The 16,829-nt window shown below is 44.9% G+C and overlaps 1 protein-coding gene across 5 annotated transcripts in view; it reads right to left on the bottom strand.

Moving 5' to 3' along the window:
• The window catches only part of CSMD2 (CUB and Sushi multiple domains 2), a 643,557-nt gene that overhangs the window by 247,369 nt on the left and 379,359 nt on the right, over window positions 1–16,829 (bottom strand). For 4 of the 5 annotated variants that reach the window (XM_063782964.1, XM_016958727.4, XM_016958733.4 and 1 more), the window contains exon 13: window positions 10,975–11,157. The exons of the other annotated variant lie outside the window; for it this stretch is intronic. In XM_063782964.1, coding sequence (XP_063639034.1) covers window positions 10,975–11,157 — 183 coding nt within the window. The remainder of the gene's footprint in view (window positions 1–10,974; window positions 11,158–16,829) is intronic. 5 annotated transcript variants of the gene reach the window in all.

Below are 16,829 nucleotides of genomic sequence, written 5' to 3'. Positions count from 1 at the left end.
TGGATTTTCTTCTAGGGGAAACACGATAATCCAAGGGAGTTTACAGGTAGCCTGGGAGAGCTCCCTGCAAGACCATGGGGGAGTCTGATCTAAGTCCCAGAGCAAGATGAGAGTTGATCAGGTAGCCTAGGGCCAGGAGCCTTTTCTCTGAACCCACCTCCCCTGAGTCCCCCAAAAGATTGCTCTTGTACATAAGGCCTAGAGGAAGGGCCAATCAACACAAGAGCGGGTAACCCAAGGCCCTCTTAGAAAGCCAAGCCCTAGAAAAGGTATGTAGTCCCTTCCCCGAGGACCACAGAGTCTGAGGACACTCACATCACTGAGGGCTGATAGTAATGCACATATGTTCAAGTAAGATGACAAATACACCAAGAGGCTCAAAGAACAGGGTTGGGGTATTGATAGAACTTCAAGCTCCAGCTTTTGAGCCAGCAGCTGTGAAAACAGACCCTGGCTGGGGAAACTCTGTTGGCCTCCACAGCTCTCTGAGTCAGGCATGGCAGAGCACAGTGGAGAATGCATACACACAACTTTGGATATTTTACAGAGAAAACAGAGCCTGTTGGCTTGATCCCAAAGGTGAAAGCTGAAATGAGAATGACAGAGATACCTCATTCCCCTACAAGTAGAGGTCACAGCCCAGGATTAGACTCCTAAAGCTTGACCAGTTTTCCCAGTTCCTCTTCCACGCAGGTAGCTGTGGTCCTAATATACCTTGGACCAGGACTCTTAGCTGGAATAAGGCCTTTGAACTGGGCCTTGGATTAAACTGTGTTCACAGTTTGGTTTTGGACAGATTCCTGGGTTGGATTGGACTGAAATTTTTGCCTGTGCTACAATCTTCCAAGAAGACTTCTGAAAATCTGCCAGTTGGAATGAATTTTTCTTCCTCTACATTCTGGTAGCACTTTGTGACCACATCTATGATTGCAATAATTCAGAGACTGCTTTAAAATAAAAGCACACGCTTATCTTACTCACTAGACTACGAGCTCTTGGAGGGCAAGAACCATGTTTGAATCATCTTCATCACTTGCCCGGTGCTGAGTGTAATGGCCAGTACATAGTACCCACTCCCTTCCACATTTTGCTGCATTTAAATTAAATGAAAAACATCAAGTTGTAATGTGGGAGTACTGGACCATGCATCTCATTCCTTGATGGGATACCAACATGGAGGTCAACATCCCACGGAACCTGGGAGACTACAATCATCCTAATAACTGAGTTATGGCAGCTCAGCCTGGCCAACTTAATAGCAACAGCATATGAACACAACATATCACCACATGTATCACAACCCCATGTATCTTGGCATGACACAAGTATTAGCTAGGAAAAAAGTCTGTTGGCATGATGTAATCCAAGAGCTCAAGCCTTCCCATTAGCCCAGAGGAATTCAAGAGACAAATTCAAGGGACCAAACCTCACAGAACTGACACAAAACTTTCCCCAAGCCACTGGCATACAGTATGTGTTCCATACTAGTTGTTCAGAAATATGACCTAATGTCTAGATCATCTAGGAGTTTTTTAGAACTACAATTCCTAGGCCCCATTTTGGACCTACTGAATTGGAATTTTGGGGGACAAGGCCAAGAATTTTGTATTTTAAAAGGCCTATGAGTGATTCTAATGGTTAGCTGGGTTTGGGTCTACTTTAGACCAGGCAGGGCCACCAAAGACACTTCCTTCTCCTATAAAGTACCTGACTGTTTAGACATAAAGGAAACAAGTGATGTATGTGACTCACACTGGCCTGGCAGGGAAAGTGTTGACTACTTCCTTGGACATCCTGATAGGAAATGCTGGGAGCCTCCTTTGTGAGCCATCCCTTCAGTCTGCCTGATTTCACCCTGGCCAGGTACACTGAAGAGCTGGATCCCACAGGCTTGGTTCTTACAGCCAGATTCTAAGCCAAGCCCAGCTAAGCATGATGGTACACTGGGAAGTTCTAGTCCTACAAACTGTTGGGGTGAGATGTGTGTGGCTGCACAGAGCCAGTAACTGGTGGGCTTGTGAGAAGCCCAGCATACCTACAGGCCCACTCAGTTTTAGGATCTCCCTCTCCTGCTAACCCTTCTTCAATATGTATGCCCCAGTCCAAGGACTGGGCTTCTATTCTGGTTCATGGTTTCCTCTCTAGTCTCTGCTGTGAGACTGAAGTCTCTTTTTGGAGACTGAAGCCTCTGGCTGGGTCAAAGATATACTCTGCCGGGATACACCGTATTCCCTTGGGTGAGGACATGAGTCAATCCAGAATCTTCCTTCCCCCATAAAGTATCTGCCTATTTGAAAACAAAGGTAACAGGCAATGATATAACCCCTAGTGGCCTGGTAGGACAAGAATTGACTCCACCTCCTTGTACATTCTGAGAGGCAACACCAGCAGCCTCCTTTGTGACCCATTCCTTCATCCAGGGTCAGCTCTTTCAGCCCTGGACTCCCTCAACTCTGGCATACACTTCTCAGGCTGCCCCATGGCCCTGGGACGCTTCATAGCTATGACTAGTGCCCATTCTCCAGTACAGTAGCAGATACAGACCCTCCCCCATCCTGCTACCACCCCTGACTTTCCACTCAAGGCGACGTCCCCTTCAGATCACTGGGAGAATTCTGCAGAGCGGGCACCCCCTGCTCTGCCTGCCACTAGCAAAGGGAAACCACAGGTCTTCAGTGTTCAGGTTCTTGAGGACTGGATAACAGAGGGAGGGAGCCCTGGGACTCCCTAAGTTCCCTGTTTATTTTCTGGGGCCATCTGTAGGTCAACAAAACCTTGAAAGAAGTCTAGAGAAATGAGGGGAATGTTACATTAAGCAGAGGAAGCTCACACTGATCACGGTCCCTGGCCTAATCACAAACAGTTCCCAGGAATATTATCCCTCATGCTGAGGCTGATGCATTTAAATCTTTGCTGATCCCAACTCTGGCTCTGATCATTTGAAAAAGGCAATTTCCAAGGACTCTAGCTATTGTGATCATATTTTCTGGGCCAAGGGAAATGATGTTTGAAATTGCATTTGTCCTGGAAAATCTGGGATTGTATGTTTACAGGGAACACTAGGTTTCAGCCATAGAGGGGAGGGAAAATAGAGCATGCTTCACCTGTGCATGTGGCATTGAGGTCAGGGTGGGAGGAGAAATGAAAAAAGTACCTGCCTATTTAAGAATAAAGGTGACAAGCAATGTATGCGAAGCAATGCATGTGACCTATATGAAGAAAACCATGGAGCTGTTATATTTAGAAAGACGGAAGTAGGCGAACAAAAACATGTGTCTGGATATGAGGGCTGTGTATTATAAAAATGCCTATTTTCTTCAAGTTAATTTATATTTTAACAGGAGTGCACATACAAAATCCCAATAGGATGTTTTTTTTACTCTGACAAAATGATTCTAAAATTAATCTTGAACAACAAACAGATGAGAATAACAATGAATATTCTGAAAGAGAAAATAATTAAGGGAGGAAGGAGTTGTTTCTAGCTCTGCCAGATATTAGAACACATTATAAAACAACAATTAAAATTATTCAATACCAGTGCTAAGATAGAAATAGAGCAGCAGAACAAAGTGGTGACTCAAGAAATAGACTTAACTACATTTGAGGATTCAGTATGTAATAAAACAATTCATTTCCCTCAAATCAAAAGGGAAATGAATTACTTAATAAATTGTGTTGGAAAACTGCATAATAGTTAGGACAATATTATACATTCATCTAAGTAAACTCCAGATGGATTAACAAATTATATTTTAAAAAATCAAATTACTGACAAATAACCAAAAATAGAACGAACTGTTTCTCAGATCCATGGCAGAATAACTTTGTCAGCTTTGAAAATAAATCACAAATACTGAGAGATTTGTTTATATAGAAATGTAAGACAACTATACAATGAAAAATAGAAAACAAATAGGGAAAATGAGATTGGGAAAATACATATATCAAATACCACAAAGAATTTCTATACACAATGTAGAAAGAATGCCTTCAAATTGGGAAGGAATACCAACACCCCAGTAGCCACATGTCAGTACCAGTAGTCACTATACAGGGATTGGAAACAGCAAATGCCCCATGTCCCTCCTAGACAGGGCTGGAACCAGGTCGGCTGAAGAAAGGCCAAGACTGAAGTCTCTATCCAGTGCCCTGCGATGGCAATCTTGGCAGTCCTCCAGACACCTCTTTTATACCTCTTACCCCAACAGGGACATGTCTCTGGCCCATGGCTACCCAGCAGTCTGTCTCCAGACTGTGCTCCCATAAACCCACCTCCCTTCTTCATTCATATCCATTAGGCAACAGCCAACCCCTATAGGAACCATTACAAACCCAAGTACCCAGTCCTGCAGTGTGGGCGCGCGTGTGTGTGTGGGTGTTTATGTGTGCGTCAATGTATCTATGGAACATGTCCCTTTTGCATAGGCCCAAACCCAGTGGCTTCTCCCAGAACCCACTGCTGCCTCTTGGATGTCTCCTTTTCCAGCAGGGCCTCTCATCTTTCGGGCCCAACCATTCTAACAGAGAAGATGTCAAGTCTATGCCCCGTGAGAAGAGGGGCTGTTGCTCTTCTGTTCAGCACCCACTATGATGCCCGCCACATTGCAGGCACTCAATAAATATGTGTTAAATAAAAGAATGAACCCAATATTCATGGCATCAATGTTTTCTCATTGAAAAACTAAATTATAAGCCACAAGGGCCCACTTCATTTATATAATGGTGTCTATCTCCACATGAGAAGAGCTCCTTGAGGACATGGACCGTGCCCAATTCATCTCTGAATTCGCGGCACTTAACATTGGGCACTTCACAGTAGTCAACAAAGGTGTGCTACAGAAATAGAGTCAACTTATAGCTATTAAATTAGCAACTTTTAAATGGCCACACAAATACTTGAAGTTTAGTGAAGCTAACAAAGTTTACAAGCAATATATATGTGACCTAAACGAAGAAAACCACAAAGTTGTTATCTTTAGAAAAGTGAAAGTAGATAAACATGAAAGAGAGGCATGCCATGTTTCTGGATGGAAAGACCACACGTTTTGAGTCTTGTTCTTAATCTTATAGCTTTTGCTACTGGCATTATGAACCGACACCATATTTTGGGGAAACCAGGCAACAGTATGCATCAAGAGTCATAAAAATACTCATGTCCTGATCGGATAATGTCAATTCTAGAAATTTATTCTAAGGAAATAATTCAAGAGAAGAAAAAGCCATAGGCTGAAGATGCTCATTATAGCCTTATATAAAATAATTAAATATAATTGGTTGAATAAGTCATGGTTTATTCACTTGACAGAAGAACCCACAGATTTTTAAGAATGATAACTATGTAGCAACATGGTAAGATTCACAGCAGAATATGGGCTTTAAAACATAGAATGCAAAATGGCATGCTCACTCTGATGAAGACCACATAACATATGTGTATAGATGGGTAAGAATAAAAAAAGACTGGTCGAATTTGAAATCAGTTTAATGGACACAGGAAGGGGAATATCATACTCTGGGGACTGTGGTGGGGAGGGGGGAGGGGGGAGGGATAGCATTGGGAGATATACCTAATGCTAGATGACGAGTTAGTGGGTGCAGCGCACCAGCATGGCACATGTATACATATGTAACTAACCTGCACAATGTGCACATGTACCCTAAAACTTAAAGTATAATAAAGAAAAAAAAAGAAAAAAAAAAAAGAATAAATAATTTGAGATGAAAAAACAAAACAAAACAAACAAAAAAAAAGAAATCAGTTTGGTTTAAGGGAGAGAGAATATGAATATTTTCTTTATTTAAACTTTTCGATTTATTTAAACCATTAAATTAGCTTAAACTTGAAAAATACGAGAGCATACCAAAAGTCTCTGTCAAGTATTGGCCCTTGAGCTCCAGATACGTCTAGAGATACAGTTACAGCACATTATATAGGGCATGACACCATGAGATTGTCCCTTTAACCTGAGCAGGATCATCCCCAAAGGCCCTTCAGTTTAGAATTTGACCAGGAACAGCCATACCCTCTTATGCAGCTAACTTTGTACATAGCAGGTACTCAATAAATCAAGATGGATAAATAAATGAACGGGTAGAAGGAACAGAGAAAATGTAAAGATTAGGAAGAGGTTTCAACGCCAGTATATTGTATGGTGGGGGTATACAATATTGATAGATTTCCAATAAGGGTCACAAATCTATCTTTCTTGGATTTGTCTAACTCTTGTCAACCTTTGTTACTTCATAAAGGTAACCCGGCCAGCAGTTTGCTTCTGTACTCTGGCCTGGTATTTTTATCCTAAGGCTTCCTTGTCCTTACATTTGCAGATGATCCCTAAACTTCTAGAAATCTAGTGCAATGGAGACAGGGCAAGACTTGCAGCAAGAACCTGGGTGCAAATTGCTGCTCTGTTAATTAACAGCTCAAATTCCAGCCTATTATTTAGTGGTTCTACGACCATCGTGTTAGTTATATTTCTTTGAACCTTGTTTTAATCTATAAATTGAGAGAATAAATACCCCATAACACAGTAGGGAGGACTCATATATTCCCAATAATGTAGAACATTTAATAAAATTGGCATTCTCCTCTAACCCATGCCTTCCCACTGTCATAATGCTACAGACTTTAATCATAGCCTCACTTAAAACACAAATCCATAGGATTCTTCATATTTGGAATTTGACAAAACTAAGTTATCCTAGACTAGTCGTTCTTAATCTGTGATTTTTTCCCCCAGGGAATATTTGGCAATGTCTAGAGATATTTTTGGCTGTCACAGCTGGTGTGTGGGGCGGGTGCTACTGGTAGATGACAGAGATGTGTTAAATATCCTATAATACACAATACTGCCCCACACAAAAAGAATTATCTAGGCCAAAATATCAATAGTGCTAAGTTTGAGAAACTCTACTCTGGAGTAATGGTCCATGGGAGAGACCAGATTCTTGCAGATCCCATTACCCAATTCATCCCAGAATGTGTGCGTGCGTGTGTGTCACCAGAACAGAAGGTGGGAGAAGTAAGGAGGAAGTCAGAGTAAAGGACAGGAAGATACTAGCAGAGGGCCATTTCCCACAGCATCTCTGTTTAAAAAATCCTACTTTCCCTTCCAACTCTCCAAAAGCCCAGCTCAAGTCTTGTATCTTCTGGGACATTTTCCCTGAGCACCCAAGGATCCAATTTTCCCTCCCTTGACCTCTCAAGATTAGATTGCTGATTTGTAACTTAAATCGTATACATCCAAGAAGTTCCTGCCTTCACATTTCACACATATACTATACACATTAAGAACTGAGCAATTAGGATTCACATCTTCTTAAGGTGGTTTACAAAATGGCAAAGGAAAGTGTGCATTCACGCATTCTTGGCATATCTCTGGTGAAGGCTGTTTTGAAGCTTCTTTTGAAAGTGGCTGCTAATGGATTGATAATTGGTTTCCTGGCTTCCTTAAGAAGTGTGAAGCATTCTGCCAGCCTGTCGTCAAAGCATCAAGTATTGTGCAAACCACCATCAGAGTTATTTGTATCTTCCTTGCCATTGTATCTCTTGTGGTGGAAGAATAGCTGGACAAGATTGTATGGGAAATGCTCGCTATTCTTTTGTAAGGAAGGAAGTAAAATGGCAAAGCTTCTGGAAGGTAAAGAATATATGCAGCCTGGCCAAAGCTTTCCCACCATGACAGCCAGGATGAGCAATTTCCTAGGCAGAGACTGAACAACTCTGAATCCAATGCATGGCGCTCAGCACAGGGAAGACAGGCAGTCAATAGCTTGAATGGATGGAAAGTGGTATTACTTCCCATTGATTTTCAGCAGGGGTCCTGGGAGATGTGAATTAACTGAGGACCAGAGAGTAAGAGCAAAGAAGCTAGCTCCACCTTTTCTTTCAAAACGTTTTTCACTGTGAGATAAATCATCTTCTTAAAAACCTAAATTAAAAAAAAAGACTATCTATTGAGCATCTACTACTGTGAGGGCAGCTCAAAAGCCAACAAAATGATTCTGAAGTCTCTGCTTGCTACAGAAAATGTTTTGGAACATGAAGGAAGAGTGTATTTGTGTATTCTTGGCAGGGTAATTCCCTAGTAAAGAGTTGTTTTGAAGAAAATGTTTCAAGAGAAGAACAATACAATACTTTGCACCTCTTCAGACAACTTCTCAAAGAAATTTGAGCCATTGAAATAATATCCCCAATCCCCTTATAGCTCTCAATAAGGAAAGGGCAATGTTATTTGCCAAGTATTGTATTAATATTTATTGTGACTAATGTATTGGAAAATTTAGGGCACTTATGCTGACTTTTGCTAGAGGAGCTTTTGTATGTACATTTATGAGCGCTTTGTAAAACACAGAGACCAACCTTATATTTTATATTTTTATAGATGTTTATAGGTATTGTCCCTTTTCTATTGATAACATTATATTTGATCTAGAGTTAAGAGCAGAACTCCAAAGTTTAACATTGTCTCTCAATCAAAGTATGACCTGCTCTGTAATGATCCACTTTCAAAGTAGCTTCCAGGTATTTATTGTGGGAAATGTGAGGACTATTCATGTCATAGTCATCTTTTTCTATAAATATGATCATAGAGGCTTAGAATATTTGGAGCCACAATGGAGTGCTACCCTATTGGATAGGTCAGTACATGAAAATCCAGAGAGAAGATGCTTGGCTTTAGCCACAAAGCTGAGCTAGAACTAAGAACTTGGTCTTCAGATTTTGAAACCAAAGTCATCTCAGTGTACCAGGCCTTTCTTATCACCATACTTTCTTATCACCAATTGGACTATGAGCTCCCTGAGGGCAATGCCCAGGACCTATAAAAGCATCAGCTTACCTGCTGGGTACTCAGTAGGGAGTGGGCAGATGGAAGTCCCTCACTTTGTTGAAATGCAAGGGTGACCTGGCTATATGCTGCAAAGGCATGGGGCCGGTTGGCTCCCTCCGGCTTCCTCCATGGAAGCCAGCATCCCTGAGATTCAAGCTGTGTCCTCTTACTCTCCAATGTCCAGACACATTTGAGTGATGGAAGGGCCTGGGGATGTCATCCTGCTCTATCCCAGAATTGTCTAGAAGAAGAAATGCCATGTCAGCTCCCCAGAGTACCTGCTTAGCTTTCATCCATAAGCCTCAGACCCCTCATCCTTGTTTCAAACCACAGGGAGCACTGACACATACTTGTTGGGACAGACCTATCTTCTTTCCTTCTCAGCTGTTTGCAAGCAGTGCCCAGCTCACTGGAGGCTGCCGGCCCTGCTTGTGGACACCAAGGGCCTGCTGGGCAGCACTTCAAGGTCTTCTGCCCTTGGTGAAGGTTTTACAGGGATGTTATAAACCTGCTCCTAAGAGCCAAAGGGCCAAGTAAACTCTTGGAGGGGTCAAGCAACAGTCCCTCAGCTGGCATTCTGCTACCTGCCTCTTTCAGCTTGGGGGACAGTGAATCTTATCCTGGTCCTAAGAGGCTGGCTGGTTTTGCTTCCCATGTGAATCCTCCCAGCTCTTTGTCGCAGAAGCTAGACACTCCTCCATTTCTCCCTGCCTTGTTTTATCTAGATGGATTTCAGAGATTAAGCCCCCATGGCACCTGGGGCTCCCACTGTGTGTACCTTTATCTTCTCAGGCCCTGCTTCTGCAGAGCCCTGCCCCGTGCACCTGTCCCTGGGCTTGGTCTCTGCAATGGGCAAAGCCTTTGTGTTTGCCTGCCCCGAGCTGCTCCCTGCTCCTCCAGGTCCTTGTGGCTCCCAGCATGCTACGTGGCTAATGCTGTTGGGCTCTATATTCTAACCACAGTGGGGAGCAGGGATGGGCAGATATCATGCAATTTATTTTTTTTCAATAAGGGTGAGTTGTTCAATGTGTATTTAAGGGTGACTTGATCTTTAAACCTCTCAAGACTTTTTACATAAATAAACTCAAAAGTCATCAAAACGCTTTGTTGGACAAAGTGATTTTTTTTTTCATTTAAAAAGTATCATCACCATGGTACATCCCAACTCATCGACTCATACACCAAACTCTCAGTCATCACAGAGACCCTGACAGTCTCCCAGGCTATTCCTCTCCCAGCCCTGAGGGATCACCGATCTCTAGTGTGCAGAACTCGAGGCCCCAAGTAACCCACTGAGCCGGGTGAAGGATCTGAGGGTCAGGCTGCCTGCCTTTCCCTGAGAGAAGCACATGGAAAGAGATGGAGAAGGTGGAGTGACAAGGGATGGGAGAAGACGTAACAGCCCAGAGAAGCTGGAAATTTTGATTTCCCACAGAGACCATGTCTGGGCCTCCCTTGGCTACACACAGCCCCTCATCCTTGCCAATCCCAACGCGACTGAAGATTTAAGATATTATTTGTGCTGCAAAGTATGGTCAGGTCATCCAAGAGGAAGGAAGAAGGGCTTCTTTGTTATCTCCACAGAACAGAGCACTCAACTCCAACCCCTTCCCCAAAAGATCAACAGTCCAAAGATAGCTTGATCCCTTTTCCCTCCCTAAATCCAATATGAGATAAAGCAATTTTAGGAAACTGTTTATATCCTGGCAAGGCCAGTTTCCCACAGTTACTGGAGGCTGGTGGTGTCTACAGTCTTACAAACTTGACAGTCCCTTCCACCCTGCTGGATTAGATGGTGTCAGGGGTGGCAATGACGGTGAGCAGGCAATGTCTGGGTCTGAGCCTGGTGGGCTTTGTCCCAGTGGTGTCTCCTTGCTCTTAAGGATCACCAAGAAGGGTAAGACGGTGTTGAAGAGCATCCCCAAATGTCAGGAGCACTTGTTCTCAGTGCTACAGTCGACATTCCTGCCAGAAATAAGGACCCCACCAGCAACGTTCCGAGGAGTAGAATAAACCAACCAGAGTGCAGCTGTTGTTACAACCTGCAAGGTTCCCAGGGACGGGGCCCCTGGATTAGCTAGGAAACGGGCCCCTGCCTCTCAGTGAAGACCCTGGCGTGGCCTCCTCCCTGCTCACTTACACACGCAGCCTGGCTTCTTAGCCGACCATTGGTTATTCTTTTGGCATGTGATTGCCTTCTGTCCCACCAGCTCAAAGGCGGGCTGGCACTCAAACTTGAGTGTGTCACCGTGGCGAAACCGGGAGCCTTCCCTCCGGCCATATGCAGGTATGCCAGGGTCACCGCAACTGCCCTGCTCGATCTCTGAAAGACAGGAGGATGAGAAAACAGAGACAAAAGGTGACTTTATACCTCTTTTGGAGCTGAAGGTCCACATGACAAGCTCTACTGCTCTTCTGCCATAAGTCAGTGCTCAGAGTGACACAGGTAGGATTCAACGTTCTTATAAGGAATGAGGTTTGTGAGAAATCCTGCAATGTCCTGTTTCATCGCAGCATCCTAGGATGAATGGGCTTCCAGCTATCAAGTGCCTGAGACTCTGTGTCCACATAAAGTGTTCTAGATGCTTGGATGTTTTGACCCCTTACCCCTCCCTAAATCCAATATGAGATGAAGCAATTTTAGGGAGAAGGTGGGTCTACATTCTTCACAGGTTACCTGTCCCAGGAGCAACAAGTTCCACAGCATTAGAAGTCTTTGGAGACTTCCTCACTGAACCTGACCTTGCATCTGAACTGCTAATGTCACATGACAGATCTCAAGTACAGTCCATTTCTGAGCAGCAAAGGCAAGTCAAGATGACATAGCAGTTGAGGCTTTGCTCCCTGTCTTTTTCCCAAACCAGAGATTAATTGAGAATAAATGTTCACTGCCTGCTGATGTGGAAGAACCTTCATGGAGATGTTTCCTTAATTCAATTTGCAATGGTAGCAGGTAAAATGAAACAAATGACTCATTGAGTATGCTTTGAAAGTTCACTTGAGTCAACGGTGGTGAGACAGACATGGAGTGGGTTCCCTGAGACAGCTCTGGGGGCCCTGAACCCAGTGGGCATGATGGGCTGGCTACCTCACCGGAGAGGCAGTCAGGATCCAGATGCTTCTGGAAAGGAGTATGTCCTGGCCAAGCCTCTGGAGCTTCCTCTGGAGTCACCTCCACTTCCACTCATGCTGTGCTTAATGCTGTGAGAGATGGACAAGGAGGAGGGGGTGGTGGAGGGGAGGAGGAAGAAGAGGGAAGGAGGGAAGCTCTGTTTCCGGGGAGAAGGGCATCCTGCAGGATAGATAGGAAGTCATGAAGCCAGTGCCAGACGGTGAGGTGAGAACTGTATGAGTCCTGAGATTTGGGAGAGAGGGGCCCAGAGTCATCAGGGGAGTTTTTTGGACACTACCTAGGATTCTCAGGACAAAGGGACCCTGCCTGTTCGGTAGACACCATCATGGGCTGTCAGAACCACAGTCCCTGAAGTTGGTGTGTGTGATCCTGACAGGGATGATTCTGCAAAGGCTTTCCTACCATACTGGGGGCTTCTGTGGGCTGGGCAGCTCCAGGCACTGCCTTTTATGGGCAGGCTCTTGACTGTTGCATTCATGTTAACTCAAAACGAAGGCTGCCAGCTTTGTGCTGAGAGCAGGCAGGACAAGGCATTCTATGGCTGGGATTGTGTGTGTGTGTGTGTGTGTGTGTGTGTGTGATCATCTAAGTTGAACAACAAGGGTCCTGCCCTTTGTGCAGGGGAGTCTGTGTGACCATGTGCCAGGTGTGAGGCATCTCAAACCAAATGTAAGTCAGCCCACTTGCCTCTCACCTCACATGTCCCCCTGGCCTCACCCTCTACAAGTACATCTGCTGAAAACATAGCTGAAACCCCTCTGAAGCTGGCTTTGCTCAGGCTCAGGGATGGGGGAGGGGATACACTGAGGCATTCCAGGAACATGGTCCCTTTGCTCCAGGTCCCAGAGCTCCAGGGAATCTGAAGGAAAGAAGGGGCCCCTGTGATAAGTCAACATGGAGAAGCAAGCAGCAGGACCCACCTGCCTCCAGATGTCCCCAGACATGCTCTCTGGGATGCGAGAGCCTGGGGTGTGAGGGCTGTCACTGCAGGCATTTTGAGACCTGGTGAAAGTTACACAGCATTTCAAGACAGAGCTGGATCCTTCCTGCTGCCAGGGGCAGCACCCAGATATAAGGTTTCCTAGTGAGGCCCAACCATTGCTGCAGGAGATATGCATGTGGGGTACATGTGCCTGTGTTCCTGCCCACAGCAGCTAGTCTGAGGCTGTGATTGGCTTAAGAAAAAGGGGATCCTAAGGGGGATGAAGGAATCTGCCCAGCCTTCCCATTGTGTGGGCACAGCCCTGTGCACATGCCCACATCCACCCACCCATCACTTCCTCCTACCATCATGCAATGACAGGCACCCACTTACGAACAATGCAATGAGCACCTACTATGTGCCAGTTGCTGTGCTAGACCCTTGACATCTGGATATGGTCTCTGCCCTCAAGAAATGAACAGACAAGGAAATAGGTGTTTATGATACAGGGGATTCGTGCTGTGGATGCACATAGGAGAAGCACCTAACTCAAATGTGGAGAATCAGTCTGGAAATAGGCTGTGGAGAGTGGAAGTACTAACCTCATCTACAAAATTTCAAGGGGCGCCAAAATCTCAGGTATCATGACAAATAATATCTTAGTGCGATATTTTTTTCTAGAAAATTACAATTAATGCCATAAATCCAATTCACAATGAAGAAAAATACCAACATTTAAAATAAAGCCTGGATCCAACCCTATGCTCAGATCACTCACCTCACTGGTCTCACCATAGTCCCAGCACTGTCAGAGCCTGTCTTTGATTCAAATGTTGATGTGTTTTAACGTGGATATTTTGCATTAATATTAATTTTTAAAAAAAATTTGCATTAAGTGTTATTTATCTTAATTGCTGAGTTTTTTTTTTTCCCCATCACTTAAATTTCGTGCCCATGAGTGCCCTGCTCACCTGAACCTAGTCCCAGACCTGGGTCAGGAAAGGGTTCTTGGAGGATATGGTCCTCCAATAACCCAATAGTTATTGTCACAGCTAACTTTAGTTATATAACTAAGTGCCTGGCCTGAGCACTTGGGTGTACCCTCACTGAGACAAGAATGCAGAAAGAGGTATAGGTCTGAATGGAGGGTCATCAGTAGGGGATGCTGAGTTTTAAGGTACTAGTGGGACCTCCAGGTGGAAATATCTAGCAGGAAGTGGCTATATGGTTCTTAAGTTCAAGAGAGAAGCCTGATCTAGAAACTCAGCTCGTAGATTGTAAAAGAAGCCATGACAAGGATGAAATGACCCAAGGAGAGTGAGAAGGGATGTTGGTCCAGGACAGGACAGTTAGGGACAATGTAGGGACCAGCAGAATGCTAGACTGGGAGAGTGGGGTCACAGGAGCTTAAAGAAGAATGAGTTTCAAGAAGGAGATCAACAGCCTTGAATGCTGCAGGGAAGTTTACATAGGATTGAAAAACAGGTTAGCAAAAAGAGGTCACACTGATACTGCCAGGATTGTGTGTACTGATGGGGCCAATACCCAACAGGAGAAGAGAAGGTGATATCACTCTATCTAGAGAAATTAGGTAGCAGCTCATGAGGCATATGGCCTGGGTGGGAGTGGTTAAAGTAGATTAGTACAGGAGAAACTTAACCATATTGAAATGCTAGAGAAGAATGAAGGGGTGGGAGGAAAGATGTATTGAATGGTTAGCTGAAGATGTGGAGGAGAAAGGGGCCCCCTACAGGGGCTCCAGAGAAGGAGAGAGGCATGGGACTGAGAGCACACTAGAGGCCCAGCCTTAGAGACCGTGAGGGATGTCCTTCCCTCAAGACTGCAGTAAAGAGGGAAGAAGTGGTGGCAGTGAGTTTTCAGGTAGGATGGCAGGAGACCGAGGGAGATCCTGTGATGACACAGGCTCTATTTTCTAAGTGGAGGAGGTCACAGTCTTTGCTGAAGGTGAGGGACAAGTCATGGGAAAATGACTTGAAGAGAATGTCTGAAGCTGTCACTCTGGAGAAGAGGAAATCATGCCTAGATGGATTGCCATGCACCTCTGGGGCCCGCCGAGGGTGCAGATGACTCATTTGTAGGGATACCATCCAGCAGGGCTATATGACTTGTCCCAGCAGCCCTTGGCCACTCAGTTCCTGTAGAAGTAGAGAAAGGGGTAGGAGGATTGACTGAGTGAGGGGGGATTGGGCTTGGAGAAATGGAAGACAATGGGGCAAAGGAGCTGAACATGTTGTTAAAAAGAATGGCCAAAGTGTTATCCAAGAGGCTTAGGATGAAGGAGGAAAGAGGTGAAAGGAGCAGGGGGCGATGGGGGAAATAGAGGATGGGAAGGGATGATGGGCAGGAGTAAAGGGAGTGTCATGTGAAAAAGCTGAAGTATGTGGAATTGAGATTTCAGAGGTGCTTGATGATGAGGTCCAGCTGCAGCCAGGGTGAAGTACACTGAAAGGAAGTGAGAAGGTCAAGGCCTGAGAGGCAAGGTGATGGCAAGTAGGGAGGAGGAGATCAGTGACAGTGATGAGGAGGGGTAGAAAGTGTCAGAGCTGGAGACAGCATAAGGTCAAAGGGGAAGGGGTTTATACATGGGTGGAATGGCATCGGCGAGCAAGCATACGAGCCCCTCTCAAGGTGAAGTTCATTGGGTGTGGGGAAGTGAGCTGCTAGCACTGCAGAGGGCTACAGGGTCGTGGTGACCTCATGGGAACTCAGATTCAAGGAAGCATTTGGCAAAGAGTTCCAAGGCATTGGGGGATGTGTTGCTCAGAGAATCAAGATTGGGTGGAAGGAAGAGGAAGAACAGAGCAGGGTGGGGTGAGAGTTTGGGAGCTCCTTCCAAGAAGGCAGAGGGGGCTGCTGGCTGGCTTCTGTCCCTTTGACACCTCCTGTCCTAGCCTAAGCCTTCTCTCCAAGCTCAGAGTCAACTCCTGCTGGAAACACAGAGACCACGGCCACTGCCTTCCCGCAAAGGGCTCCCTGTGCTCTACTGCCCTGCCTGAAAGGTGTTTGATCTTGGCACTTCTGGTCAGGTGCTGACCAAGTCTGACGTCAGGACCCAGAATTGCAAATAGATAAATGGATTTTGACTTGCAGAAAAATCACACATGCAATTTCCTGTTATCTGGTTTAATATAATTCCGTTTTATGAGTGTTTCTCCTGTCTCTCTCCTTTTGCCTACCAAAAGCAAACTGGAAAACATGAGATGATTGCTTCTAAGATGCCTCAGAAGTCCATCATGACTGAGCTCTGCCACTCAGCATATTTGCTTCCCCTTTCTCAGCTGTTTTATCCCCATCATCTGTGATCAATCTCACTCTTCTCCCCAGGTTTTTCCATTTCTAATACCAAATTGGAATCGTCTTTTATGAAAATGTCTGTACAGAAGGGACTGTATCATGTGGTTCTATAAATTCACTGAATATTTGATGTGCTCCAAGAGGGGAGGCACCGCTTGGAGGAAGACGAGGATTTGCTGCCTTTCTCATGAGGCTGGGAGGCTTCACTGGCTCCTTCACTAACTCATTGTTCCCCTAGCTTGAGCTTCCTCTCCTCTTCCTTTGGCATGACTAACGCCTTGCATTAACAGACTTTGGTTTACAATGTTATCTACTCCAAGACATTTTCCTTGACCACACATCTTAGATCTTAGACATTTCCCTTTTACTTTTCTTTCTTTGCACCCCATTCTTTTAATTTTTTCTTTTGAGACAGGGTCTTGCTCTGTTGCCCAAACTGGAGTGCAGTGGTGCTATCACAGCTTACTGCAGCCTCGAACTCCTGGGCTCGAGCAATCCTCCAATTTTGGCACCACATTCTTTCCCTTTATAGCAATGATGCCCCTTGTAACTACCCATCTGTTCATTCAACAAGTATTTTATTGGTTACTGTTCTAGACATTGGGGGTATAACAGCGAATAAAAG

This window comes from Pan troglodytes, chromosome 1, assembly GCF_028858775.2.
Source record: "Pan troglodytes isolate AG18354 chromosome 1, NHGRI_mPanTro3-v2.0_pri, whole genome shotgun sequence".
NCBI classification, from domain to species: domain Eukaryota; kingdom Metazoa; phylum Chordata; class Mammalia; order Primates; family Hominidae; genus Pan; species Pan troglodytes.
Note: the sequence above shows the minus strand (reverse complement) of the source record. Positions and strands in the feature narration are given on the sequence as shown.